The 27,281-nt window shown below is 45.1% G+C and overlaps 1 protein-coding gene across 1 annotated transcript in view; it reads right to left on the bottom strand.

The window, feature by feature from the left end:
* LOC121536159 (inactive phospholipase C-like protein 1) overlaps positions 1–27,281 on the bottom strand; it is a 77,535-nt gene that overhangs the window by 575 nt on the left and 49,679 nt on the right. The window contains exons 2-9 of the mRNA XM_041843441.1: positions 17,036–17,110; positions 16,606–16,893; positions 16,044–16,313; positions 11,197–12,879; positions 4,994–5,356; positions 2,065–2,268; positions 731–806; positions 72–181 (exon numbers count right to left, since the gene is read on the bottom strand). Coding sequence (XP_041699375.1) covers positions 72–181; positions 731–806; positions 2,065–2,268; positions 4,994–5,356; positions 11,197–12,879; positions 16,044–16,313; positions 16,606–16,893; positions 17,036–17,110 — 3,069 coding nt within the window. The remainder of the gene's footprint in view (positions 1–71; positions 182–730; positions 807–2,064; positions 2,269–4,993; positions 5,357–11,196; positions 12,880–16,043; positions 16,314–16,605; positions 16,894–17,035; positions 17,111–27,281) is intronic.

Here is a 27,281-nt window from a genome sequence, read left to right as displayed (position 1 = left end):
TACCCTTGTTGACAATAACGTCTATTGTGTCAAGTTTGTTGTATCGTGTGTGTGTACTTGTGTGTTTGTACCTTCAGTACAGTGATGTTCCAGGTGAAACTCTCCAGGGCTTTGCTCTGCTTGTGTCCCTTCAGCCCCTCCTTCTCTCCCAGCCTGGGAAGCTCCTCATGGAACTCCATTCCTGAGAAGACAGGACAGGAGACTGAGATACAGTTCAACTGAGAGTTAGAGCTGTGACCAAGGCAGGCAATAGTTAAAAGTAAGCAGAGCCATGTGGCTGTAAGCTGACCAATGTCATGGTTACCATGTTGGAAAAAGGCTGCTATCATAAAACTAAATTCAATTAAATCTCATTGTATTTCATTGTTTTTCTCCAGCCCCAGTATCTCCGTCAATTTCTCTCCTTATAAGGCAAATGATAGGCTCCCTGTCTTTACTGAAGTCTGGAGTAGGTTTATGTGTATTGGTATAGTAAATGAAAACCATTTTCCTCTCTCTATTTCTCCTATATAGCACTTGCAGTTCATCTCTCTCTCTTGGGGACTGGGGCATACAGTATAAATAATACCACAAGATGGAGCTCTGCAATCACACTTCAGTAGAGCACTTGATATCTAAAAAGTTAGTTATTAGTCTGATATTCATTCCAGCCATATTTACCCCTTTCCTCCCGACAAATATTTTATATTCCTCCTTTCCCTCCCTCTGTCCATCCATCCTCTCCTCTCACCTTCTCTCTGCACCTGGGCGATCCTCTCCTGCACAGTGTCTGCATTCTCGATCAGCTGCTTCTTGGCCGAGATCATCTGGAAGAGAGACATAAAGACAGACACTGGATGAGCCTCTGGACAGACAGACAGACAGATACAGATCAACAGACCAACCAATAGACAGATGAATAGACAGACTGTCATACACACAAAAACGTACACACATAGATATTAGCTAAAAGTGGGGCAGGCATATACTGTATATCACAGGAGGTTGGTGGCACCTTAATTGGGGAGGACGGACTCGTGGTAATGGCTGGAGTGGAATAGTATCAAATACATCAAACACATCATTTGATGCCATTCCATTCGCTCTGTTCCAACCATTATTATCAGCCGTCCTCCCCCCTGCAGATCCACTGCTGTACAGACACACAAGTTCTATAATGCAAAATAATGAAATACTGTGGTATTTACAGACCTCAGGGTGAGATGAGATGTCTGTGAGATGGAGGAATGGAGGGATGGGGGAAAGGGAGAGATGGAAGGGAAGAAGAGAGTGTGATGACTTACGCTTTGAACACACCGACTGCGTCATTGCGCAAAATAGTATGCAGCATCATCTAGATATGTGTGCAACAAAAGTTCAACATTCACCTTCTGCTACCATTTCTGTCAACCCATTTACGCATACATTTTGACGCATACCTTCGATAAATCCAATGTATGCACCACACAGAGCGCACTGCAACTGCCTCTGCAACGCAATGCTGCAAGGCAAACGCAGCGTTCCATTGGAAATTAATGTACTTCTGGTGTACCAAAACGCAATGACGCAGTTGGTGTGTTCGAAGCGTTAAGGCCACGTGTGATGGAGGTTTGAGGGGTGTGATGTAGACATTGGAGGGGCTACAGTCTGGGTCTCAGGCCAACTGTCTGTGTGTCATACTGGCCTGCTGGGTTAGCTTGGCCTTAGATACGCAAACAATGACCACGCATGTGCACACACACACACACACACACATACACAGAGAGCGAGGCTGACAAACAACTCTGTTTCTCTGGTTGGTTGTGGTGTGTGAGGGGGAGTAATGAGAGATAGAGTGCAGGTGGGTGAGAGGCATCCTGATTTAATACTAGCGGAGACGGAGTGGGAAGAAACACAGCTGGAGAGGACAATGGATTTGTGTATGTATATACAGTATTTGTGCATGTGTGCCTCTCTCTCCCTACTTCTGTGTATGCATGTATGCCGAAGACAAAGGTGCGTGGGTGAACCAACATCTCTCTCTCTCTCTCTCTCTCTCTCTCTCTCTCTCTCTCTCTCTCTCTCTCTCTCTCTCACCCCCCCTACCGTATCATAGTGGTTCAGTAGTTTGCGCGTGACCTCGGTGATGCTGCCCAGGGCCTCCAGGTGGGGGTAGCCATCCCTCAGGATCATGCTGGCCCCCGGGGGCCCCTCTGGGGTCTGCAGCCGTGTGGCCAGGCTCTGGATGCACTGCTTCAGCTTGGCCACCGGGGGGAGTCCACACTGCTCTTTGAAACTCACACTGGCACTCTGGATGGAACAGGACAGAGAGGACAGAGAGTGAAAGAGAGAGAGAGAAAGTGAAAGAGAGAGCGAGAGCGAGAGAGAGAGAGAGAGATACACAGTCAGATGTAGTGCATTATAGGTATATTATGGTCAGATCCACGTGACCTGAAAAACATCTGACCCTGATGAAATCACAACATCAGATGAGGCCTAAACTCACACCTAGATCAAGTCAAGCACATATTAAAATGCATAGAACATCTCCTTTTCCCATTGTCTGTGAGTACGTCAGGGCAATCTCTGGTCAGGTTCAGGTCAATAAGGGTAAACCCCTTATTACTTGAACTGAACCCCTAAAACCTGGGCTAGGGTCACTGAGGAGAATAGACATTAAAGCATCCATGTTAGACATTTACTGTACTAGCTAATGTGTTTGGGAAGGAGGGAGTATTCTGGGCTCTGTCAGAGGTCTGCCAAAATACTGAGACCATTTTCCACCTGGCAGCACCGCAACTGGACCAGCAGTCACATTGGTGATTACCATAGCATAGCCCTCCTGAGGACAGAGTGGGTTGGATGTGAAGGGGGGGGCTGTGTGTGTGGGCAGGCGGGGAGACAAATGATGAATAATTACAGACTGTGGCAGATGAGAATACAGCTGGACATGGCAGAAAGAGAGAGAGAGAGAGAGAGAGAGAGAGAGAGAGAGAGAGAGAGCGAGAGAGAGAGAGAGAGAGAGAGAGAGAGAGAGAGCAGAGAGAGAGAGAGCGAGAGAGAGAGAGAGAGAGAGAGAGAGAGAGAGAGAGAGAGAGAGTGGAGATAAGCTGGTCCGTGCTGTGACCAGGTCTATGCCTTCTTTCTCTTCTCTGTTATTTATAGACTACTGTGTAATCCTCCTCAACCTACTCTCTCTCTCCTTCCTTCTTTCTCTCTATCCCCCTCTCTCTCTTTTCATTGCTCTCACTCCCTCTCTTTCTCTGTCTCTCTCACAACGTTCACATCACCCCACAGAGAACTCACAGGTAGTGTCTTATTTCAGCACAGTCATGCAATCTATTCTAGCCCAAATCACACTCCTCAAAAACTCCTGAATAACAGGCCATATTTCAACATTGGCTAAATATAACACAACAGCACATCGCCAATCTCTGTTCAGGCAGGAAAATGTATTCAAAACTCTTGACCCTCCTCAATATTTAGCTTTTGTGTAAAAGCTGTTTAAAAAAAATGGCTGGAATTTCAGCCTGTTCAGGTGGGATGGAGTTTTTGGCCCAGGTCATGACATCACAATCTGATTATTCTGACCAATGACCAGTCATATTTTATTTGCATATGTATCCTCTTACTTTGAAGGGGTAAGCGGGGTAGGCTCTAGAGCAGGGCCTACAGAACTGGGGCCCGCGGGACGACATTTGGTCTGCCAGGACCACTAGGGGCACCTTAAAGATATAAACTCAGCAATAAAATAAACGTCCTCTCACTGTCAACTGTGTTTATTTTCAGCAAACTTAACATGTGTAAAAATGTGTCCTTTGGTCTGGAGTCAAATTGGAGATTTTTGGTTCCAACCGACGTGTCTTTGTCAGATGCGGTGTGGGTGAACGGATGATCTCTGCATGTGTATTTTCCACCGTAAAGCATGGAGGAGGGGGTGTTATGGTGTGGGGGTGCTTTGCTGGTGACACTGTCTGTGATTTATTTAGAATTCAAGGCACACTTAACCAGCATGGCTACCACAGCATTCTGCAGCGATACGCCATCCCATCTGGTTTGGGCTTAGTGGGACTATCATTTGTTTTTCAACAGGACAATGACCCAACACACCTCCAGGCAGCAGTTTTTCTCTTGTTATGTCAGTCACTGACAGTTAATCAATTAGCCCATGTCAACTAACATTTTATAGATTGCTAGGTAAGTTAGTCTAGCCAGCTATCTAAACCTTGTAGTAATCATGGCCAAATTACTGACCAGGCACCCAAGTCACGTGCCCAGGGGCACTGACCTCCAGGGGGCCCACATTGAATAGTCACTCTCACTCAGATATCATATTAACATGGCATAAGTCATGGTAAAATGTGTAAAACTGCAGGGAATTAGCATTAAAACAGCTAAATTGTCTCTCCATTCCATGGCAAAAGGAGTGTGTGTGTGTGTGGGGGGGACATATTTAATACTGGTAAGGTGTTAGGTGTCAATGTTTAATTCATGTTTGAAGTGTAATTTTATGATTATTGTTTCAAGCTATTGTTCCCTGCTCTAGAGTCTAGACGATCCTATCTGCCAATCAGGGCTGTGTGTGTAAATATATTTTAATGTGTATCGATACACCCACATGATCAGACTGAGCATTTCAATGGCAAAAGGAGGCTCTGGGAAATAAATGCAAAAAATATATATTCTGAGTTATTTTCATGAAATAAACACACACAGTGATTTATTAGACATACAGTGATGATGTAAAATGTTTTACTAAAAAGACAGCATGGGGGTTTTAAATATATTTGGTTATCGTGGGTTATCTATCCAGTACATTACAACACTGGCTGATATTTTTCAATTGACCTCATTTCCGAAATATCGTTTTTTTCTGCATGGCTTTAAAAAGGTACAGACAGGTGGTAAATCCATGAGGGGACGTGAGCAAGTCCATATTACATGGAGAAGAGTAACTTCTTCGCAACACCCAGGTATGAGTAACACCCTCCAATCTCATTAACCTCTGACCTCTAACTCCTGACCCTCCTCTCACCTGTGCGTCCTCCCGCAGGTCGGTGGCCTCCCTGAGATGAGTGCAAGCGGGACGGAACGTATCATCCAGAGCTTTAATACCCGTGTTCCGTAGGGTCACGTACTCTCGTCCCCGCCGCACCCCTCTCCGCACAGACAGACCCTTCCTCTGGGCCTTGCCCCCCCCTCGTCGGTTGGTCACGGCAACATGGACGAACAGGCTAGCGTGGGGCAAGGGGTCTCCCGCCAGACCCAGCAGGGGTACGTTGCGGTAGCCTGGCTGAAGGCACTCGAATGCCACACTGTACTGCCCAATGAAGTCGTCTCCAATGTAGTCGTCGTCCAATACCACGAAGCGGAGGAGGGCCAACTCTGGCATGTTCACCTGGGAAGGACAGACAACAACCAATCATGAGCCAAGGTGCAGCGACAGACGAAATCACAGGAATGTTACCGAATGTTTTACACAGACACAACTCTTGCTTGTTTTAGAACACTGAGTACGGTTACTTCACACAATAATACGATTATTGTGGATAGTCAGATTAATATAATCGTTTATTAAAAATGTTTACATGCTTTGCAAGAAGAATGATTTCCCTAATAATCTTGTTTACATGGACACATCTGAAATCAGGCTACCTGATGGGACTTAAATAAATGCAGAAAATCGGCAATCAAAATAAACCTTCTACCACAGCGATCATGTTATTGTTTTGAAGCCTATTTGTTCGGACATATAACGTTTGTATGTGAAAACTATTTATGTGCATACTTTCAGTTTTTCCGAACTCACTTCACTTGCACTACCGGTGCTGACACATGTGCAGATCAAATACACAGCTGGAACGCCGATAAAGCTGTTTACATGTCCTAATCATTCTAAAGATTTCTCAGAAAACCGTATGCTTACATCGATTTTAACCTTACGCCGATTAAGATAAGCAGAGTAAGGTGTTTACATGACTATTGCCATACTCGGCCTACTGCCATAATCAGTTTAATATTGAATTATTAGTGTGCATGTAAACATACTCCCTGATATTTTTTTATTGGTTTTCAAGTCAGCTCCCACTAGTTCATTCAGGGAAAAACTTTTGTTTAAAGGCCAATAATTTGGTTTAAAGGCCAATGATTTCAACTAGAATAAACAATATCAGTTTTTATTAAATAAAACGTTTTTATAAGACTTTTTTTTTTTTTTTTACTAACAAACGTTGTGCTTTTCCTCTGTAATGTTCCAATAGGATCTAACATCATCACCAAATTTGAAAACCTGCATAATTTATCGAACCTTTATTTAACAAGGTTAGGTGAGTCATGGAGAACAGCTCTTATATAGGCCTGGTGAGTCAAGATGTTTATAAACAGATATTATCACACTGAGACATTAACATTTAATCATAGAGGTGGGGGGGTTACATATAGTGATGTACATATACCCCATATGTTCACCCCAGGGCACATAATAGTGTAATAATATTATCCATGACACACAAAAGTATCACACATAGGCACACATATACATGCATGCAAGCGTGCTCATGCTCGTATGTGCACACAGACACACACACAGACACACACACACACACAGATATAATGATATACAGTGCATTCAGAAAGTATTCAGACCCCTTGACTTTTTCCACATTTTGTTACGTTACAGCCTTATTCTAAAATAGATTAACGTTTTTTTTTGTCATCAATCTACACAGAATACCCCATAATGACAAAGCCAAAACAGGTTTTTAGAAAACTGAAATATCACATTTACATAAGTATTCAGACCCTTTACTCAGTACTTTGTTGAAGCACCTTTGGCAGCGATTACAGCCTCAAGTCTTCTTGGGTATGACGCTACAAGCTTGGCACACCTGTATTTGGGGAGTTTCACCCATTCTTCTCTGCAGATCCTCTCAAGCTCTGTCAGGTTGGATGGGGAGCGTCGCTGCACAGCTATTTTCAGGTCTTTCCAGAAATGTTAGATCGGGTTCAAGTCCGGGCACTGGCTGGGCCACTCAAGGACATTCAGAGACTTGTCCCGAAGCCACTCCTGCATTGTCTTGGCTGTGTGCTTAGGGTCGTTGCCCTGTTGGAAGGTGAACCTTCGCCCCAGTCTGAAGTCCTGAGCGCTCTGGAGCAGATTTTCATCAAGTATCTCTCTGTACTTTGCTCCGTTCATCTTTCCCTCGATCCTGACTAGTCTCCCAGTCCCTGCCGCTCAAAAACATCCCCACAACATGATGCTGCCACCACCATGCTTCACAGTAGGGATGGTGCCAGGTTTCCTCCAGACGTGAAACTTGGCATTCAGGCCATCTTGGTTTCTTGGTTTCATCAGACCAGAGAATCTTGTTTCTCATTGTCTGAGAGTCCTTTGGGTGCCTTTTGGCAAACTCCAAACTGGCTGTCGTGCCTTTTACTGAGGAGTGGCTTCCGTCTGGCCACTCTACCATAAAGGCCTGATTGGTGGAGTGCTGCAGAGATGGTTGTCCTTCTGGAAGGTTCTTCCATCTCCACAGAGGAACTCTGGAGCTCTGTCAGAGTGACTATTGGGTCCTTGGTCACATCCCTGACCAAGGTCCTTCTCTAGGAAGAGTCTTGGTGGTTCCAAACTTCTTCCATTTAAGAATGATGGTGGCCACTGTGTTCTTCAATGCTGCAGAAATGTTTTGGTACCCTTCCCCAGATCTGTGCCTCAACACAATCCTGTCTCGGAGCTCTACGGACAATTCCTTCGACCTCATGGCTTGGTTTTTGTTCTGACATGCACTGTCAACTGTGGGACCATATATAGATAGGTGTGTGTCTTTCCAAATCATGTCCAATCAATTGAATTTACCACAGGTGGACTCCAATCAAGTTGTAGAAACATCTCAAGGATGATTGATGGAAACAGGATGCACTTGAGCTCAATTTCGAGTCTCATAGCAAAGGGTCTGAATTTTTTATTTTGGCTAACATTTCTACAAACCTGTTTTCACTTTGTCATTATGGGGTATTGTGTGTAGATTGATGAGAAAAAACGTTAATTTAATCAATTTTAGAATAAGGCTGTAATGTAACAAAATGTGGAAAAAGTCAAGGGGTCAGAATACTTTCCGAATGCACTGTATTCACATTGGGTGGCATCAGTACAAACAGTATAAATCAGAAAAAATAAATATATTGGAATAAAACCCCATGCACATAGTGAGGAATAAATCAATTAAGACTATAAACACACTCAGACACACACACACACACACTATCAGTAAGAGGACTTATGGCTGTGTGAGTTTATGTATACACTATCATTGTAAGAGGAGACACAGAGAGTAGTTAATTATGAACCACACAAACATCCAATAAAACACACAAACGCACACGTAGGCTCACAAAGACACACAAACACAAAGCTGGGCAGATGAAGATAGTGAGAAGACACCTGTAGAAACACACACACAAACACACACACTGGCCACCCATTGGTTTCTAGGCTCCCAGTATGATTAATGTGTTTGGTAGAAAGGCCAGAGGGTAGAGAGGAGGGTGGAGACTATCCATCTCAACCCACACTGTGTTTATACATACACCTAGCCCACTATGGTGTGTTTGTGTGTGTGTGTGTGTGTGTGTGTGTGTGTTCCTTCCTGTGCTGTGAGTTATAACCATATTAGGTCTTCAGGCTCTTAGCGACAGGAAGCAAACAATCTCAACCAGCTAAAGGCATTCATTCCCCGAGGACGGATGTATGAGCGTGCGTGTATTTGAATGTGTGAGTATGAGTGTATTCTTTGACATGAGTATCATTTTGAGATCAAATCAAAGTATATTTGTCATATGCACAGGAGACAGCGTAATGTACCCAGTACAATCAAATGCTTACTTGCCAGCTCACCCCCGGTCTATTAGTCTTCTTTGAGATGTGTGTGCATAACTGAATTCTTTCACATTGGTTGATCCCCCCTCCAACACCCACTTGGTATTGCCCACTTGTTGACTACCTATAAACATAACTGATGGGGAGAGGAAATGGATTCTAGACCGGGGGGAGATTGTAGATTATAGGCAGGGTTAAGGTTTGCACTCAGAGACCCTTGGCTGAGTCTGTGCTAGTCTAGATTTTAATGTTTTAGCATGGAGCACTATCTATCTAATAGGGCTGTAGTTAATGGACGAAGAACTAGAGAACATGTCAGTCTAAGTGAGCCCAGACAGAAGTTTTGGCAGCCGAAGGCTCTGAGTGGATGCCAGAGGAGAGAGACCCAGAGGGTGAATGGTAAGAGAGAGAGAGAGAGAGAGAGAGAGAGAGAGAGAGAGAGAGAGAGAGAGAGAGAGAGAGAGAGAGAGAGAGAGAGAGAGAGAGAGAGAGAGAGAGAGAGAGAGAGAGAGAGAGAGAGAGAGAGAGAGAGAGAGAGAGAGAGAGAGAGAGTGGAGATAAGCTGGTCCGAGTGTAGGTGAACTTTAGGCTCTACTCATAACTAAGTCCACTCAGGTAGATAGAGCCCCTCCAACACTGTTACACACACACAAACAGGCATACATACACACACATGCACACACACACATGCACACACACATGCAAGCACACACACGTAGCCTGCATTCTATAATGACTGTCTGCTGTGCTGGAGCGTGGACAAGGGGTGGGAGATGGGGTGTAATGCTTCATGAATGAAGAGGTCAGTCTGAACAGCAACAGAGACGACTCTCTCTCTCTCGGCCTCATCCCAAAATGGGATCTATGTGTTCCCAAAAAGGACCCCATGTATCTCTGCCTTGGGTCAAATAGGGATCTATGGATTCCATGCTCTGTGGCTGAGGGGTAAGATCTGGATGGATGCCAAGGCCAGTATGACACAAAAACAGCAATATGCATGAACATGTCTATGTGTATGTGTTTAGACTGTATTTAGCCGTACATGGTCAGATTACTCTGACACGTGTGTGTGTGTGTGTGTGTGTGTATGTACACATTTTACTATACTTGTGAGTACCAGAAGTCCTCACACGAATAATAAACCAACTAAAATTCAGAGAAGTGAGGACATTTTGCCGGTCCTCACTTGTAAAAAGGCAATTTTAGGCTTAGGGATAGGTTTATAGGGTTAGGGTTTGGGTTAAGGTTAGAATTAGGGTTAGGATTAGTGGTTAGTGGTGAGGTTAAGGTTAGGGTTAGTGGTGAGGTTAAGGTGTGGTCCTCTGTAGCTCAGCTGGTAGAGCACGGCGCTTGTAACGCTAAGGTAGTGGGTTTGATCCCCGGGACCACCCATACACAAAAAAAAAATGTATGCACGCATGACTGTAAGTCGCTTTGGATAAAAGCGTCTGCTAAATGGCATATTAGGGTTAGGATTTAGGGTTAGGGGTTAAGGTTAAAGTTAGGTATGGGTTAAGGGTTAGGGAAAATTGGATTTTGAATGGGAATCAATTGTTGGTCCCCAAAAAGTCCTCACAAGTATAGTAAGACATAGTCGTGTGTGTGGAGTCACGCCACATTACCCTCTAGTCTCCCACCAAGCCTTAGGTTACAGGCCACAGGACTAATGAGCAAAACAGAGCTCAACCACTGGCTTTTGTTTCTTTCTTACTTGTAAAAAAAAAAAAAACGAAACTTTATAGTTGTTTTCCTTTTAGTCTTTGGTATGTTCATTTGAGACAGTTATTCTCATACAATAAGACGGTGGTTAGAAGAAAGATGTGAAGTATTGTTATAATCTGCACTATAAACTAGTCTGGTCAACAACACTAGGGCAACTCTCCAACTGTTCCCTCTCCGTTCCCATGTTTCACATCATGTTTTATAAGCCCTGGCCATCTGTCTTCATAACTAGATCTCCCACAAGGGCTCAGGGGAATCACAATGCCTCTGTCTGTCTGTCGCTATGGGAATGAATACTGTAGTTAACTGTCCTTGGGAGCTGGAAAGGCTCTATACAAATAATACTTATTGTTGTGTATCCTTATGGAACTGATGTTTTTTGTTATGTTTTGTCATTATTATCAGTACAGTGACAAACACAGACCATATTATGTCTAGACTTAGCAGGCAAAACTGGTTGGAAAGACTCTCAGTTTCTGATTGTAATGATGTCATTTCAACCAGTTTTGCCTGCTGTTTTACCATTAGATGTTCACGTGTATGTACACTCAGGTTATCGGGCGACAGTGCTCTTAGTCTGAGGTTATGTTGATGAACCGTGCTGTACTTTCACATGTATCTGTAGGTTACTGAACTCTCACCTGAAACTCAAAGGTCTCATCAAACAGTGGGCCATCCTGGTTCTGTGCGGCGGTCCGGGTCCGTTGTTCAGCACAGTCCGCCGGTACCCCATGCAGCTCCAGAACCACATAGGGATCTATAACCTCTCCTTTAGCACCAGCGCCCTGTGGCTTGGGCAGGTTGTGGGCGCTGATCACCTTCACCCTTAGGGTCTGAGGGGGCACGCCGGGCACACAGCCCTGGGTCACGGCACTGAAGTAGGAAACCTCGTCTCTCATGACCCCTGGGCGCAGCACAAAGCCACAGCCCCCGTTCTGGGTGAAGCGGCCCCTGTGGAGGTCCAGCATGGCCCCGGGAGTCTGCTGGTTGAGGGCCACTAGCTGGACCCCGCCCTTCCAGTACCCCTGAGGGTTGGGGTTGGAGGAGTCCAGGCGGACGGAGCTGGGCCGGACACGGGTCAGGGTACGCTTGGTGAAGCCTACTAGTTCCTCTGGGCTCTCACTGGCCAGCCGGCCCGCTTCTCCCTCCCCCAGGGAGCACAGAGTCCAATAGGCTGAGTCAGGGAGTAAGGGCGTGCCCGGGGTTGAGGGGGTGCTGGGTGGGGAGTGCTGCTGTCCTTGTTTCCTCTTTTCTCGGTGGTTGTAGAAGCTACGGCTTCCGGTTCTAGCCACGCACACCAGATCTGAGAGCTCGCGTTGGAGGCGGAGTCTCCTGGGCTGAGGGGGCGGGGGCACCACTAAAACCACGCCCAGTTCCTCCTCTCCGGGGATGGTCATTCGCCGGCCAGCCAAGGGTCCGCCTCCCCCTATCTCCTCGTCCTCCTCTGATACCTCTCCCTCAGACCCCTCCTCTTCAGGGGGTAGCTTCTTCCCCACCAGCAGCACCCGGCCCTTCAGCTGCTCTGGGGAGGGCAGGGTGGTGGCTCGCCCCACCAGGCTGACCGGCAGGGCCTCAGGGGTGTAAAGACGTGTTGAGAACACCTTCCTCAGGTGCTGGGCTAAGGTACGCTGCTGGGAGGGGGAACAGCGCTGGCACAGATAGAGCAGCAGCGGGTAGGGCGAGGTCAGGAAGGCGTACTTATTCACCACCTCCAGGGCACTGCGGATGGTGACAGGGGCGTGGTGGTGGTGGTGGTGGTGGTGGCGGTGGGCATCAGGACCATGGTCTACCCCCAGGAGAGGCTCCCCCTCTGGGCCGTCTGTCACCCCCAGCTCCAGGCACCGACACCCGGCCTGGAGAGCCCTGGTCAAACCCCCTAGATCTGCCCTCCCATGGACCTGATCATCCAGGAGATAGGACCGATAGGAGGTACTGATGTAGTAGTGGGACAAGGGCAAGCTCATGTCCTGACACATTCCCTGGTGCTCCACGTCAAACAGCTGGCACTCTGGAGACTGCAGATAGCGGGCGAAGCCGTCGAGCCCCAGCAAGCCTCTCTCTCGGCCGGGTCTGGAGGGCTCAAACCGTAGGACCAGCTCCAAACAGCCCTCAGCTGTGGCCAGAGACAGGCCCTGCTCCGTTTCCAGAAAGAGACGAAGGTCCTGGGCGTCCAGACACTCACGGTCCTTAGAGAGCTGGACCAATAGGAAATAGACATCTGGGCGCGTGCATAGCTCGCAGAAGGCCTCCTCGAACTCCTCGCGCGTCACGTGAGACGTCAGCTTCTCTTTGCTGCGTTGGATCTCCTTGAACCTCAGACGCACCTGGAGAGAAGAAGGAGGGGAAAGAGAGGGGGAGGAGGAGGATGAGGGAGGGAAGACGGATACAGAGGGAGCAGAAGAGAGATGAGAGGAGCAAGTTTAGAAAGGGCAGTCTAATTTTAATACTCCACAGAATGGATGAATTATTGAGCTACAATATTCAATAATGTCTAATGACTGAAAAAGACCAGATGTCATTGGCAAGTCCAATTCCATCATTTCCAATCAATGCAGGAATCAAATTTAAGGTGAATTAATTAATGTTATAATATTTTATTGCTAATTATTTTTTCATGAATTAATTGAATTTCCTTCTTGGAACGGATATGAAAGTCACCCTGGTTATATGACTTAGCATGCTAGTCTACCTAGTGCCCCTGGCCTATCCTTCCATGCATGCCAAACTGACTGCAGGAGAGTCTCAACACACACACACACACACACACACACACACACACACACACACACACACACACACACACACACACAGGCAGCTGTACTGACTTCACAGCATGCTTCAAAACCAGGGCCTGAGCGTTGATTCAGACAGATTAGCTATGGAGCCGTGCGCACACAAACACATACCTCTGATTGGATCTGTTTAAGTCTGTGTATTTTCAGCTGCTATCTGACTCCATCTCCTGCCTCATCTCCTGCATTCGTACTGTTTGTCCGGAGAATATCCCAAAATATTTTCACCCATCCTTGCAAAAATGACCAGTGGCGTATATCAGCTTACTTTAATATTAGGTCGTTAGCAGTCCTTGTGATTTACTGTCTATTAAGTGCCTTCAGAAAGTACATTTTGTTGTGTTAAAGCCTGAACTTACTATTGATTAAATTAAGATTTTTTGTCACTGACCTACACACAATACCCCATAATGTAGTCCCCTGTAGCTCAGTTGGTAGAGCATGGCGCTTGCAACGCCAGGGTTGTGGGTTCATTTCCCACGGGGGGCCAGTATGAAAATGTATGCACTCACTAACTGTAAGTCCCTCTGGATAAGAGCGTCTGCTAAATGACTATAATGTAAATGTAAAATGTAATGTCAAAGTGGAATTATGTTTCTCACAATTTTTACAAATTAATAAAAAATTAAATGAAATGAAGTCAATAAGTATTCAACCACTTTGTTATGGCAAGACTAAATAAGTTTTGGAGTAAAAATTAGCTTAACAAGTCACATAATAAGTTGCATGGATTCAATCTGTGTGCAATAATAGTGTTTCACATGATTTTTGTATGACTACTTCATCTCTGTATCCCACACATCAAATTATTTGTGAAGTCCCTCACTCGAGCAGTGAATTTTAAACAGATTCAACCACAAAGACCAGGGAGGTTTTCCAATGCCTCACAAAGAAGGGCACCTATTGGTCAATGAGTAAACATTTTAAAAAGCACACATTGAATATCCCTTTGTGCATGGTGAAATTATTAATTACACTTTGGATGGTGTATCAATACACCCTGTCACTACAAAGATACAGGCGTCCTTCCTAACTCAGTTGCCGGAGAGGAAGGAAACCTCTCAGGGATTTCACAATTTGGCCAATGGGGACTTTAAAACAGTTACAGAGTTTAATGGCTGTGATAGGAGAAAACTGAGGAGGGATCAACAACATTGTAGTTACTCCACAATACTAACCTAATTGACAGAGTGAAAAGAAGGAAGCCTGTACAGAATAAAAAATATAACATGCATCCTGTTTGCCACAAGGCACTAAAGTAATACTGCAAAAAATTTGCCAAATCAATTGTCCTGAATACAAAGTGTTATGTTTGGGACACATCCAATACAACACATTACTGAGTACCACTCTTCATATTTTCATGCATAGTGGTGGCTGCATCATGTTATGGGTATGCTTGTAATTGTTAAGGGAGTTCTTCAGGATAAAAAAGAAACGGAATGGAGCTAAGCACAGGCAAAATCCTAGAGGAAAACATGGTTCAGTCTGCTTTCCACCAGACACTGGGAGATTAATTCACCTTTCAGCAGGACAATAACCTAAAACACAAGGCTACATCTACACTAGTTGCTTACCAAGAAGACAGTGAATGTTCCTGAGTGGCCGAGTTACAGTTTTGATGTAAATCTACTTGAAAATCTATGGCAAGAGCTTGAAGAATTTTGAAAATAATATTGGGCAAATGTTGCACAATCCAGGTGTGGAAAGCTCAGAGATTTACTCAGAAAGACTCTCAGCTGTAATCACTGCCAAAAGTGCTTCTGCAAAGTATTGACTCAGGGGTGTAACTTATGTAAATGACATATTTCTGTATTTCATTTTCAATACATTTGCATAAAAGGCCTAAAACAGGTTTTCACTTTGTCGTTATGGGGTGTTGTGTGTAGATGGGTGAGAAAATGTTTTAATTCAGGCTGTAACACAACAAAATGTGGAATAAGTCAAGGGGTTTGAATACTCACTGTTTCTTTCTGAGGTCCATTGAGGCATTGTGTTTTACTCAGGGTTTCGTGTGGACTCCTACTGAGAGGTGTAACATGTAGGAAGTAGGAGCCACAGGTGTGACTACACTGCAACAGACTCAATCTATACACCCACCATGGTACTACCTATGTAAGTAAAGCTTACATAGGTTGGATATCCACCTACAGCATGTTCCATTTATACATTAGATATCCAGCTAATTACAGCATTTTTCTAATTACAGCTGTTATACTAACTGTTGCTATCATCATTATCAAGGTTGGGGGTAATTCAATAGAAAACAAAGTGTGATAATTGACTGAATTGAAAACAGAATTGACCTCAACCCTGATCATCTCTAAACATTTCTACTTCCTCTAATGTTACTACAGTCTACCATCAACATCATGTATAGCATTACTGTTTCTTCTAGCTTTACCCCAGTCCTGTCCTCTTACCTTAGCTTCCTTGATGCCATGACAGACCTTACAGATGGTAAGACAGCTATGAAGACAATCATGTTTTCTATTTCAAGCTATACCATTCCACTCTCTCTAGTGTAACTGTAGTGCCATCCCCTTACACACACACACACGCACGCACACACACACACACACACACACACACACACACACACACACACACACACACACACACACACACACACACACACACACACACACACACACACACACACACACACACACACACACACACGCACACACACTCACCTTAGCCTCCTTGATGCCAGGACACAGCTTACAGATGGTTGCCACGGCCGTATCCTCTGCGACGATCCCATACCCGTCTTCATCCACCTCTGCAAACTCTGCGGCCAGCCATTCACTCCTCATCTTACTGCCGAGGCTACCCTCTCCCAGACCTCCTCCCCCGCCTGCCCCCCCTCCATGCCCGATGGCAGAGGGGTGGGACACCAGGTAACGGAGCCCCGTCACCCAGACGTTGGCCACGTCAGCTGAGAGAGCCACCAGGTCCAGAGACTGGGAAATACAAATACAAATCACATTACATTTAAAAGTTTTCTAAAGTAAAACAATCAAATTAAAAACATTTGAAAAAAGGCAATAAAAGAGATTAATAAAATAATATAATTAAAAACACAAAGGATGTTTATGATGATTTAAGAACCTCAATGGTATCTGCCTTAGCCTGAGTGCCAGTCTGTTACTGCTCTCTTGCCAACTACTTGGCATGACAATTCTCAAAGGAGTTGGAAAGGCAGCACAAACTGATCTGGGACCAGGTTACTGTCTGTCCCTCTTCCCCTCCTACCTGGTAGTCATCCCCGTGGATGATGGAGAAGGCAGCCTCCTCAGCCAGGTGTTCTGCAGCAGGTCCGTTATGGAGGAAGGTCTCAGTGCTCTTCCCCGTCCTAACCTCCCTAATGGTGGCCATATCCAGGCGGGCGCGCTCCCCATCCTTCTTAGAGGGCTCCCAGCGCAGGCAGCTGAGGTCCTGGTCTAGGGTATAGAAACGACAGTAGACCCGGGAGTTGGGACGTACCTTCTTCAGCTCACAGCCCCCCTGCATGAAGGCCAGGCAGTCGGCCGCGCTGCTCACCTGGAGGAAGGAGAAGGAGAACACATTTCAATTGAATGCTTGTCCTCCTTATGAATCGGTTATGTCTGATTTATGAATGCGTTTTGAAATCCTTATCTAGGTCAAATCAAGTTTTTTATTTTTTTATTCACTAAAAACTAACCTTCTTCTCTGAGGGTATGCTACTGAAGGACACTGTCTTCTTGCGCCCGCCGGCCAACTTGTGCATTGAAGGATCCTGGGTAAAAACACAGAGAAGAGCAGAGTGAGACAGGCAGACAGACTAATCCTTTCTGCGGGCTATGTTTAGAAGCGTCAAGACAAACATTACAGGCAGGCATATCACATCAACTGACATAATTAAAATAGTAGAGGCTTATGTGGACATGGTGCCCAACTGAGAATAATGTGGAGCAGAAATAATAATTAATTATGAGGTAGCCATGAAAGCCATCAGTAATATCCCTATGAATGATTATGTTTTTGTCTGTCTCTCCTAAAGCCAGACACCTGAAATAACAGGTCTGCTAATCTGAACTCATCTTCACAGGCTTGGAAGGCTGGAAATCAATTGTGCCATTTCATTTCCTGTGGGGTAATTTAGCACTGATTCACACAGTGTACAGAGCCTGGTGTTAGGGCTGATGAGGCCCACAAAAATAGATCCTCTGTGTTCACACTCACACAAACATCTGTTCTAGCTGCTTCCTGTGTCTTTCAGTCTCCAGAGGACAGCTGATTGATTGACAGGTGGGAAGAAGACAGCTCTATCGTCAACGGGTGCTGAAATTTCAGGGCTGGTACAGATGCAACAGGTCCATAGATAATAGTCTCTCTCTCTCTCTCTCTCTCTCTCTCTCTCTCTCTCTCTCTCTCTCTCTCTCTCTCTCTCTCTCTCTCTCTCTCTCTCTCACTCTCTCACTCTCTCTCTCTCTCACTCTCTCTCTCTCTCACTCTGCCATTATAACACAATATGCTCTTCAAGGTTTTCAAAAACCACAAAGGTATAATAAGACTTATAAATTCAATTCTTTCAAATCCACATCTCAGTTTATAAGCAGTAGCTTTTCCTCCATGGTCAAAAAGGGGGTGAGGTAAAACATATGACATTGCTACCAGGAAGACTTCCCTCACAGGTTAATACAGATCCAGTTTTCAGAATAACAAGTGTGTGTGCACAGGCAGTGGTTTGTAAATTAAGACAATGTGTAAAAGTGACAATGTGTTTCGATATGAATTCCAGACTTTGTGCAATATTACTGATGATAAGGAATTCATACTGTTGACAAACCAGAAAAATGAGTGTGGTTTCTGATAGATGTGTACCGGCACCACCAGAGCACTTTCATCCTGCTGTCATGTAATTCTGGGGTTGTACAGATAGCACTGACTGACAGACTATAAGTGCAGCCTTTTGTTACTGTAATGACATTTCCACCATGGATTCAAAGCATGTAGTCAGGGCTGCACACTACTGTAGCAACCAGGCAGGTTGTAGCAGAGTTGTCATCTGCAGACCTAGGTTCAAATACTATTTGAAATCTTTTAAATATTTGCCAGATGGGCAGGTTTGGCAGACTGGCGGGTTTTTAACTCTTGCGACTATTCTATTGGTTCCAAATATTTTTTTAAAAATAGGATTTGAAACAAGGTCTGGCAGATTGTAGGAGAGTTACCGTCTGATGTAAATAGAGGCTCGGCTCAAGCTAAATCACCTGATCCTGGTTGACCATTTGGGACAGGGGGTGAGGGGGAGCTTTCAGCTTTTAGCCTATTTCTGTCCTAATACCTCAAACCCACAGCAACACATCCTGGCTGGCCTACTAGTAGCCTAGCACTACAGGAGCAGGTTGACAACATCAACAAATATTACATCATATACATCATTTACTACACATTCTACTTTAGAGATTGAAGGGCTTTGGAAATGGGAGTGTTTCCCACTACGTCTTGGGACGCAGTTGGACTCAGAGTACAGCTTGACTACCCACACACACTAAACCACACAGAGCAGTGTGTGTGTGTGTGTATGCGTGCGTGTGTGTGTGGGTGTGTGTGTGGGTTGCCTGATTGAGCGAATGATTAAATATAGAGCTGGTGTAACTTGACATCCATCAATAATACACAGTAGAGGAACCTGAGCTCCAGATCCTTCCTCTGCTAACAGAGAGACATAGAGAGACATAGCTCCTCCCCTAACAGACAGGCAGGGACAGGGCTAGGTGGTAGCTCAAACCTGGACAGAAACTTCTGGACCATCAGTCAGGCTATACTCCCACGTCAATAATTCTCTCACCACCCATCTAACCTAACTGTGACCCCTAGCTTCTAGTTTCCTGGTCAGCTGTCCTGGAGAAGAGACAGTTTGATCTAGAATCTGTTGTTTCCAATTCAGTTAGACAAAAACAATTTTTTTAAGATGGAGGCTGGGACAATGTGTGGACAGACACCCAGGCTTAGTATGAACCAGGTCAGCATGGATTTAGGTGGACAGGGCAGGGCAGGGGCGGCGGTGGTGTCGGACTGTCCGAGGCGCATCGATAACGGGAACTGTGGGCACTGCATCACGGTATGTGGCATTAGTTCCCCTAGAGGGCACGGGAAAACAGGTCGACCCTCCCGCCAACCGCCCAGCGCTGTCATCGTGACACATGATGTCCTCCAGGAAACCATGACAACATTGTTAATGCACCGCGGTTTGGCCTAAAAGCATATCTATCAGTTAGTTTTAATCCCCCGATTCCCCCATCCCTAAGCTCTCTCTCTCTCTCTCTCTCTCTCTCTCTCTCTCTCTCTCTCTCTCTCTCTCTCTCTCTCTCTCTCTCTCTCTCTCTCTCTCTCTCTCTCTCTCTCTCTCTCTCTCTCTCTCTCTCTCTCTCTCTCTCTCTCTCTCTCTCTCTCTCTCTCTCTCTCTCTCTCTCTCTCTCTCTCTCTCTCTCTCTCTCTCTCTCTCTCTCTCTCTCTCTCTCTCTCTCTCTCTCTCTCTCTCTCTCTCTCTCTCTCTCTCTCTCTCTCTCTCTCTCTCTCTCTCTCTCTCTCTCTCTCTCTCTCTCTCTCTCTCTCTCTCTCTCTCATCTCTACATCATTGAGTGTCTGCCAGAATGGAGCTAAGCACAGATGGAGAGATGGTGGGAACAGAATAGGAAAGGATAGATAGTGAGAATAGAGAAGAAAAGAAAGAGAGGGACAAAAAGAGAAGGGGGGAAACCAGGGCAAGATAGAGGACAAGAGAGGAGAGCAATGGAAATAAGGAAGAAAGCGAGGGATATAGGTGTAAAAGTAGAAGCGAGTGGATTCTAGGAAAGGATATGAGAGAGGGCAGAGGGGAGGAAAATCACTTTTGAGAGAGAAAGTGTAGGAAATTGAATGAGAGGAGCAAAGGAGAAAGAGTGAGTGAGATGAAAGAGAGAGTAGAGGACAGGATAGAAAGATGAGATGTGGGCATGAGACAATACTATATTGTGTTCAGTCATGCACAACAGAGAATATTCATCATCATCAGTCTTTTCATTCAGCCCACTGGATCAGAGATGTGACAAACACCTGGGAGGAATAGACATAGAGGAGGAGAAGACCACACATGGCCAAGTGGCTGTAAATATAGGCATCTATGAGTGAGATGATTGAATTGATGAAAAAGGAGAACAGTAAGAGGAAAGCGGAAAGCGGTAACAAAAGAGAGTTTGAAAGATGGAGTGATGTTGAGAGAGGACATTTTAAGTTGGCCATCTTGTGTGATCAACTATGCATAGACAGACTAGTAATGACACCATCAATAATCTGAATCTGAATCTGAATCTGAATTAAATTGAACGACCTCTGAATCTTTTAAGGTTAGGTGACCTTGATGGTTTCAACAGAACAGTCCTGATGCAATGTCATGTCAACAGTAGTCTGATTGTGTATAGTTTACTAGTGATCTGTGATTGGCCTGAGGAGCTAAAAGGACCATGTGTAGGAGTGTAAATATAGCACACATACCACAAACTAACTCCCTATCCTCCCAGCCATGTGCATTGGTGTTTCCATCCCTCCGCCAATTAATTAACCCACATACCCACCCTTTACTAATACACTCACACACACAGCTACATTTCCTAGGGAATAAACTAAGGGTTATTCCGTGCCGGATGGAGGACAGGGCCGGTCACTAGTGGAATAACCTCTTTCTGTCCTTCTCTCCTTGTCTCTCTCTTTCTCTCACTTTCTCTTTCTCTGTCTCTCTCTCTCTAGGGTTAGCAGAATAAATTGCATGGGATTAGAGAGTAGTAGAGCAGAAATGGCATTAGACAAAGTGGAATATGAGGCCTATGAGGCTGATCAGATCTGATCTGCTGTCATTGAGCTTATCTATAAACAAACATAATGATGATGGTGAGTAAAGTACTGAGCAGAGAGCCAGCTAATATCAACATGATTAATCAGGACAGAAATTTTATACAAATAGAGAGACAGAGAGAGAGAGGGGGAGATGGTGGAGATAACCAGTAGCCTGTAATGTCAACAACACCCAATAAGACTGAGCGAGACAGTACACAAAGAGAGAGAGAGAGAGAGAGAGAGAGAGAGAGAGAGAGAGAGAGAGAGAGAGAGAGAGAGAGAGAGAGAGAGAGCGCGAGTGTAACTTTCATGTAGAGAGAGACGGGAGAGAGTGGAGATTATACTGGCCTCCTGTTGACTCTTAAGAGAGAGGGAGATAGATAGAGAGAAAGAGACAGAGAGAGAGGCAGAGAGATTAATAGAAAGAGACAGTGCTACAGAGAGAGATCAACTAGCTGCTAGCTACCTGGTCCTGTGTTGTTAGACCATGATGGTGTGGTTATGTGGTCATGCAGGGGTTGTCAGCACCACATGCCCCAGCCACAGCTCTAAGGCTCTTAGCAGGATTTTAAGCCTGATTTACCTTCTCTCATGGCAAATTAGACACAACCGGCTGACTCATACAGCAAGCCATTGTCAGACTGACAGACCCAGAGCCAGGGACAGTATGGTGAGTGAGTGTACAGTATATACCCTGAGTGTACAAAGAATTAGGAACATCTGCTCTTTCCATGACATAGACTGACCACGTGAATCCAGGTAAAAGCCATGATCCCTTATTGATGTCACTTGTTTAAATCCACTTCAATCAGTGTGGCTCAAATGGCTCAACATACCCCACTGTCCCTTCCTATATAGAGCCTCTAGTCACCAATCCTCTATGTGTAGGCCTAATCAGTGGACAATCAAATCAGAAAATCAAATCAGTGTCAGTCACCCTCGCTGCCACCCGATATGATCTGTGTGATTGTAGTGAGAGCTGCAGGGCCACTCATAGTGATTGCCCGGTCACAATCAGAGCACTATTCTCCACAGTGCTGTATGTTTGCACTGTGCCCACACAGAGTAGCCTGCCTGCCTGCATTGACCACTCTGAGGCCATTCTGAAAACTATCTATCCCCCACTCTGTGGCACTCTGCCAGCCAGCAGCCAGCATGCATAACCTCACACAGAGAGGGAATGAGAATGAGAAAGAGAGAGAGAGAGAGAGAGAGAGAGAGAGAGAGAGAGAGAGAGAGAGAGAGAGAGAGAGAGAGAGAGAGAGAGAGAGATTGTTTAGTGTTTCTGTTGTTCTAGGCTGTTCACCTCTGCCTGATTTCCCCAGCAACACACACACACACACACACAGGGGCTGTCAGAGAATTGGGAAATTGTGAAACTTTCTAATAGACCTTGTTAATATAGGGCTGGGCGGTATACCGTATTTTACAATATACCTGTATTGACGCATGGACCGGTTTGGGTTTTACTTTACCTTCTATAACGATATTTTAATGTTTGGTTTGTTAAATGTGATACGCCATGTGTAACGTCCATTTTTATAGTTGTTTCCGTTACTTGAGTCATCGCTCTCCTCTCTCTCCATGCCGCTTTCCACACAGACCTAGCCCCGCCCCCTGTCACTCAAGGAGCGTATTTGTTGTTGCTCGACTATGAGACACGTGCGTTCAGTCTGCATGGTCATGCAACAATGTTGATGACAACGCTAATCGCTAGTTAGCTGGCAAGCTAGCTAGCTAATAAATGTAAATAATAATATGCCATTTAGCAGACGCTTTTATCCAAAGCGACTTACAGTCATGCATGCATACATTTTTGTGTATGGGTGGTCCCGGGGCTCGAACCCACTACCTTGGCGTTTCAAGCGCCGTGCTCTACCAGTTGAGCTACAGAGGACCACAAATGTACTGAGTCAGCGCTAACGTAGCTAGCTACAGCCTGATACCAGTGACGGCATAGGCCTAAATCAGCATGTTGTTTGTGCAACAGTATATTCTAAAATCAAAGAGGAATAGGCGAAGCATGAATATGTTGGCAACATGAAGTACCTAAGAGAAAACATTTAATGTAGCAAAATATTCTAGGGTCCCCTAGGAATCACTAACCAACACTTTGGTTCCTGGTTCCTACCCTGTCAAAATAACTCCTCCCTGGCATTTTCATTCGTTGTCATGTCGTATTCAAAGTGCCCACTATTATATTCTAACTATAGAATTACAATAATCATTCTATTTCCATGATTCCTACAGTTCACCCACGTGTCTTGATCTAAATCGCAAGTCAAATCGCAATTGAAACATTTGGTTAAAAATAAGGCCTAGATTATTTGGAGTACTGAGCTGGATATAGTTTATTTGGCAGATCTTAGATAGTTTAATTACAGTTGTAAGCAGTGGCGTAGCGCTGCTATTTTTTTATGTTTGGAAATAGCGCACCTTGTGTGCACTGCCGGTAATATCGTATACCCTGGCGCTGTGGTCTAAGGCACTGCATCGCAGTGCTAGCTGTGCCACTAGAGATCCTGGTTCGAATCCAGGCTCTGTTGTAGCCGGCCGCGACTGGGAGACCCATGGGGCGGCGCACAATTGGCCCAGGGTAGGGGAGGGAATGGCCGGCAGGGATGTAGCTCAGTTGGTAGAGCATGGCGTTTGCAACGCCAGGGTTGTGGGTTTGATTCCCACGGGGGGCCAGTATGAAAAATAAAAAAAATGATGTATGCACTCACTAACTGTAAGTTGCTCTGGATAAGAGTGTCTGCTAAATGACTAAAACATTTAAAATGTATGGTACAGTATGAAGGTATGAAAATCTGGATATCGCCCAACCCTACTCCCACTACAACATACAACCACCCTATCATCCTGTCCTGTCAACTATCCTACAGTGAGACATAAACCTCCTATAAGTCCTCTATCCATCTCCCCAAAGACTAATACTCGCAAAGCCTGCGTTCCATCTCCTCAATCCTCTTTCCCTCAGCCATCTCTCTTCTCCCCTCCCCCTCCTCTCTCCTGTGTTCCCCTAAAAACTCTCCCCTCACCTGGCCTTCCTTCCCTCCTCCCCTCCATATCTTACCAATCCTCTCTCAATTTAAGGGGCTTTATTAGCATGGGAAACATATGTTTACATTGCCAAAGCAAGTGAAATAGATCATATACAAAAGTAAAATACAACTTTAAAAGATGAACAGTAAACATTACACTCACAAAAGTTCCAAAAGACATTTCAAATGTCATATTATGTGCAAATATTTAAAGTACAAAAGGGAAAATAAATAAACATAAATATGGGTTGTATTTCCAATGGTGTTTGTTCTTCACTGGTTGCCCTTTTCTTGTGGCAAGAGGTCACAAATCTTGCTACTGTGATGGCACACTGTGGTATTTTACCGAATAGATAAGGGAGTTTATCAAAATTGGGTTTGTTTTCGAATTCTTTGTGGGTCTGTGTAATCTGAGGGAAATAGGTGTCTCTAATGGTCATACATTTGGCAGGAGGTTAGGAAGTGCAGCTCAATTTCCACCTCCTTTTGTGGGCAGTGTGCACATAGCCTGTCTTCTCTTGAGAGCCAGGTCTGCCTACAGCGGCCTTTCTCAATAGCAAGGCTTTGCTCACTGAGTCTGTACATAGTCAAAGCTTTCCTTAAGTTTGGGTCAGTCGCAGTGGTCAGGCATTCTGCCACTGTGTACTCTCTGTTTAGGGCCAAATAGCATTCTAGTTTGCTCAGTTTTTTTGTTATTTCTTTCAAAGTGTCAAGTAATTATCTTTTTGTTTTCTCACGGTTGGGTCTAATTGTGTTGCTGTCCTGGGGCTCTGTGTTTGTGTTTGTGAACAGAGCCCCAGGACCAGCTTGCTTAGGGGACTCTTCTCCAGGGTCATCTCTCTGTAGGTGATGGCTTTGTTATGGAAGGTTTGGGGATCGCTTCCTTTTAGGTGGTTGTAGAATTGAACGGCTCTTTTCTGGATTTTGATCATTAGTGGGTATCGGCCTAATTCTTCGCTGCATGCATTATTTGGTGTTTTACATTGTACACTGAGGATATTTTTTGCAGAATTCTGCATGCAGACTCTCAATTTGGTGTTTGTCCCATTTTGTGAATTCTTGGTTTGTGAGTGGACCCCAGACCTCACAACCATACAGAGCAATGGGTTCTATTACTGATTCAAGTATTTTTAGCCAGATCCTAATTGGTATGTCGAATTTTATGTTCCTTTTGATGGCATAGAAGGCCCTTCTTGCCTTGTCTCTCAGATCGTTCACAGCTTTGTGGAAGTTACTTGTGGCGCTGATGTTTAGGCTGAGGTATGTATCGTTTTTTGTGTGCTCTAGATGGAATTTGTATTTGTGGTCCTGGTAACTGGACCTTTTTTGTAACGTCATTCTTTTTGTCTTACTGAGATTTACTGTCAGGGCCCAGGTCTGACAGAATCTGTGCAGAAGATCTAGGTGCTGCTGTAGGCCCTCCTTGGTTGGGGACAGAAGCACCAGATCATCAGCAAACAGTAGACATTTGACTTCAGATTCTAGTAGGGTGAGGCCGGGTGCTGCAGACTGTTCTAGTGCCCTCGCCAATTTGTTGATCTATATGTTGAAGAGGGTGTGGCTTAAGCTGCATCCCTGTCTCACTCCACGGCCCTGTGGAAAAAGAGGTGTGTTTTTTGCCAATTTTAACCACAAACTTGTTGTTTGTGTACATGGATTTTATAATGTCGTATGTTTTTCTCCCAACACCACTTTCCATCAATTTGTATAGCAGACCCTAATGCCAAATTGAGTCAAAATATTTTTTGAAATCAACAAAGCATGAGAAGACTTTGCCTTTGTTTTGGTTTGTCAATTAGGGTGTGCAGGGTGAATACGTGGTCTGTCGTACGGTAATTTGGTAGAAAGCCAATTTGACATTTGCTCAGTACATTGTTTTCACTGAGGAAATGTACGAGTCTGCTGTTAATGATAATGCAGAGGATTTTCCCAAGGTTGCTGTTGACGCATATCCCACGGTAGTTATTGGGGTCTAATTTGTCTCCACTTTTGTGGATTGGGGTGATATTGGTTCCAAATATTGGGGAAGATGCCAGAGCTAAGGATTATGTTAAAGAGTATAAGTATAGCCAATTGGAATTTGTGGTCTGTATATTTGATCATTTCATTGAGGATACCATCAACACCACATGCCTTTTTGGGTTGGAGGGTTTGTATTTTGTCCTGTAGTTCATTCAATGTAATTGGAGAATCCAGTGGGTTCTGGTAGTCTTTAAGGAGCTGTGAAAACTAAACAATGCTAATCGCATTACTATCCTCTAAATCAGAGCCAGACGGGGCCCGATTCCCCCATCCCTAAGCGCTCTCTCTCTCTCTCTCTCTCTCTCTCTCTCTCTTCTTTTCTCTCTCTCTCTCTCTCTCTCTCTCTCTCTCTCTCTCTCTCTCTCTCTCTCTCTCTCTCTCTCTCTCTCTCTCTCTCTCTCTCTCTCTCTCTCTCTCTCTCTCTCTCTCTCACACATCACCACATCACACCATCATCCTCCTTGCCCCTCTCTGCTGACAACTGTTCTCTCCTCTCCCTCCCCTCTCTTCCTAAACCCTCTCCCCTCTCTCGCTACCATCTACCCTCTCCTCTCTCCCCTTTACCCTCTCCTCTCTCTGCCTACCCTCTCTCTTCCCTCCCCTCTCCCCTACACTCTCTCCTCTATACCCTCTCTCCCAGTGGCACCAGGGGAGGGGAGGGCCCGTGGGGAGCGTTCTAGCCTCACTTTCATCTCCCTCCAGGGAACTCTTATCCAAAGCACACTTAGAAGTCAGGGGGAATATATTGCATAATGGGCATTAAAGACACTGGCTGCCTCTCAGTCCTGGAAGCCTCTCTGGGCGTGTCACAAATGGCATCCTATTTCCTATGTAATGCACAACTTTTGACCAGACCCCTATGGGCCCTGGTCAAAAGTAGTGCACTATATAGGGAATAGGGTGCCACTTGGGATACAAGCGGTCTCTCTATGTTGGTCCTGACTCTCCTATAGGTGATCTGGCTGGGCTGGCTGTTGTACTATACATCTGTGTGTGTGTGTGTGTGTGTGTGTGTGTGTGTGT

The sequence above is a fragment of the Coregonus clupeaformis genome, chromosome 23 (genome assembly GCF_020615455.1).
Source record: "Coregonus clupeaformis isolate EN_2021a chromosome 23, ASM2061545v1, whole genome shotgun sequence".
Lineage (NCBI taxonomy): Eukaryota > Metazoa > Chordata > Actinopteri > Salmoniformes > Salmonidae > Coregonus > Coregonus clupeaformis.
This window is presented reverse-complemented; position numbering and strand designations above follow the sequence as displayed.